At 45.7% G+C, this 3,093-nt stretch overlaps 1 protein-coding gene across 1 annotated transcript in view; it reads left to right on the plus strand.

Moving 5' to 3' along the window:
* SH3PXD2B (SH3 and PX domains 2B) overlaps positions 1-3,093 on the plus strand; it is a 98,607-nt gene that overhangs the window by 19,718 nt on the left and 75,796 nt on the right. Inside the window, exon 4 of the mRNA XM_011987723.1 lies at positions 2,321-2,396. Coding sequence (XP_011843113.1) covers positions 2,321-2,396 — 76 coding nt within the window. The remainder of the gene's footprint in view (positions 1-2,320; positions 2,397-3,093) is intronic.

Raw genomic sequence — 3,093 nt, forward strand, 5'->3', positions numbered from 1 at the left:
GAGGCTGAGTCAGGAGAATTGCTTGAACCTGGGAGGCGGAGGTTGCAGTGAGCTGAGACCATGCCATTGCACTCCCGCCTGGGCAACAAGAGTGAAACTCCATCTCAAAAAATAATAATAATAATAACCCAAAGCACACAAAAGAAAAGCACTAATTAAGATAAGAAATTGACATCCTGAGCAACATGGCAAAAGCCATCTGTACAAAATACAAAAAAATTAGCCGGGCATGGTGGCACACGCCTATAGTCCCAGCTACTCTGGAGACTGAGATGGGAGGATCACCTGAGCCCGGGGAGATTGAGGCTGTAGTGAGCCATGATTGTGCCACTGCACTCCAGCCTGGGTGACAGAGCAAGAGCCTGTCTCAAAAAAGAAAAGAAATTGAGAACAGAAAAAGAATAAAGAAAATCATTGAAACTAAAAGCAAGTTCTTTGAAACAATAAAGATGAATAAACCTGTAGCTAGAGACCAAGGGAAAAAAGAGAGAAGGGGAAAAAAAAAAAAAAACCCACAGTTTAAAAGTTTAAAGACTTCTGGGGCAAGGCCGTGCATCCCAGCAGCTTCCAGGATGCCCAGCAGCTTCAGGATGCCCAGCCAAGCTAAGGCTGACTCACCTGCCCAGGGCATCGTGTAGAACAGCACCAAAGGGCTGGGAGCTCCAGCATGGAAGAGCAGCCCTGTCCTTTTTAATTGTCTTCGTAGCATTTCAGAGGCGGGGTGATTTGATGATAAAGAAGCAGGTGGTCTTCAGTCTCTGGCGCCTCCGCTTTGTTGGCTACAGGCCTTCAGTTTCCTGGACAGTCACGTCCACCTTAAAGCAATGATCCAAGGTTTTAATGAGGGAAAGTTTCTAAAGAATCTAGCCCGTGTCTGGCAGATAGTAGGTGTTCAATATACGTATCTCATTTCTCTCCCACTTCAGGTCCTCCCTTCCCTCCCCATATGTCTGCACAATAGCTGTGTGTATTTCTCCTGGACTTTTCAAAGCTTCTTTTATTCCATGAGAGGGACAGATCTTGAGTGCCAGAGTGACTTTCCCGTGGGCAGGCTTTCCACATTCCAACCATTACTCCACGAGGCTTGGGACTGCCTTCCCATCTGCTTTGATTCCTTTACCCAAGTACTAAACAGGGGAAGTTAAGATGCTGCTCACACAGATAACCTCACTATACAACAAGAGCATCTTGTCATAGCTCACTCGGGCCACATGTCCAGCAGAGGTCACTGGGATCTTTGGACCTCATCCCATGACTACGGCCAGCAGAGAAGCCAGGCTCTGGAATGTGGCCAATCCCCATGAAAGGGGGAAATAGCAAGTGCGAAAGCATCCACCAGTCATCGTCTTCCACCCCGAAGTGACACATGTCTCCAGCTCACATGGAATGGCCACATCCTACTTCAAGGGACTGGGGAAAGTACAAATCTACCATGTACCCAGAAGGAGAACCAGAAATATTTGACGACAGCGTTAATGACTTCCGCAGCCCAGCTTCAGTCCATAAAATAATGCTGCAAGTTGGTGTCCCTATGGCAGACTTGAAGATGAGACCCTAAAAGGTTTTGTCACTTCTCTAAGACCACATGGGGAGTAAGCAGCAGATCCTTGTAATTTTGTATGCCAAATCTGGTATTTCACATGAAGTCCCTGAAGCGTTCAGAGATATATTTATGGTACTATGAAAGGTTTTTGTTTTGGGGACTCTGCCCTCTTGCTCCTCTACCCCTACAGCAGCCTACACCTCCCTCTCTTTACACCACCTTTTAATGATCAGCTTTCTTCCCCTCCCCTCTCTAGATTATGAATATTTTCCTCACTGCACCCTGTTCCTCTAGCACAGAGCCAGGCCCAAAGCTGTCTGTTGAGCTGACCTGGGGAACTCCTCCTGCGTCAGGGAAGTATAGTGCTCTCATAAGCATGAACCTAACCACATTGATTGGATGCTAGTGATTGATTCCTTACCTCAACCCAGCAATTCTTAGGAGCAGGATGACCTGCTGTCCATGAAATCCTGGTGGCTCTGAGGGTATTGTTCACGTTTCAGATACTGTGGATGGAGAATCCCGGGAAAGCCGGAAATGGTCACTCCTGACTCTGAGCCTTCACAAATCTGGCATTTGTGGATATAGACATCGTTTTCATGGGCTTTCTAGTCCAATTGAAATTGCCTTTCCCATTAGTGTGGGTTTCTAGAAAGCTGAATGAAGTGAACGTTTTGTATATCACATCACATATTTCACATATTCCTTTAAAATGTCCTAGATGGTGTTTCTTACGTTATGAAAGGTTTTTGTTTTTGGTGTTCTCCCCCCACTTAGATGCAGATGTTGGACAAATTTCCCATGGAAGGAGGACAGAAGGACCCCAAGCAGCGGATCATCCCCTTTCTGCCAGGTAGGTGAGATGGGTGCTCTCAGACTGGGACACCGGGGGCTCTGGTACAGCTCCCAGAGCTCTTGGGACAGTTTATCAGCTTGTCTTCCTTTATCAGGGGACACCATCCCACTGACCAGAATCTCAGCCATTTGTAGACATTAACCCATTTATGCCAGAGGTTGCAATTTTTTGTATTTTTGCATGAGTGAAAAATCAGACCTTGGCAGTGACCCTTGAGCAGTAATATATAAATAACTCCCACAGGCTTAATGTTCCAATAATGGAACACTAGGCGTAAGTGGGTTAATGACTAAGTGCTTGGGTTTTGGCATTAGATGCTACACCATTTACTAGATGATGAATGACCTTGAGAAGACTCTTTACCTCTGGATCCTCAGTTTCTCCCATCTCTAAAATAGGAATAATTCGAGCTCAGAAAGTTTTTCTAGTGAGTGCTTTCTATTTCGATAACTATGGTATTCGTTTTCTATTCTTGCATAACAAATTACCACCAATTTAATAGCTTAAAACACCCATGTATTACCTTACAGATCTGTGGGCCAAAAATCCAGGCAGGGTTTTTGGCCCAAGTGGGTTCTGCTCAAGGTCTCATGAGGCTGAAGTCAAGATGTCAGCTGAGCCAAGCTCTTATCTGGAGGACCTAGAGAAAAGTCAACTTCCAGCCTCCACGTAGATTGTTGGCAGAGTTCAGTTT

This window comes from Mandrillus leucophaeus, unplaced genomic scaffold (genome assembly GCF_000951045.1).
Source record: "Mandrillus leucophaeus isolate KB7577 unplaced genomic scaffold, Mleu.le_1.0 Scaffold314, whole genome shotgun sequence".
Classification (NCBI taxonomy): domain Eukaryota; kingdom Metazoa; phylum Chordata; class Mammalia; order Primates; family Cercopithecidae; genus Mandrillus; species Mandrillus leucophaeus.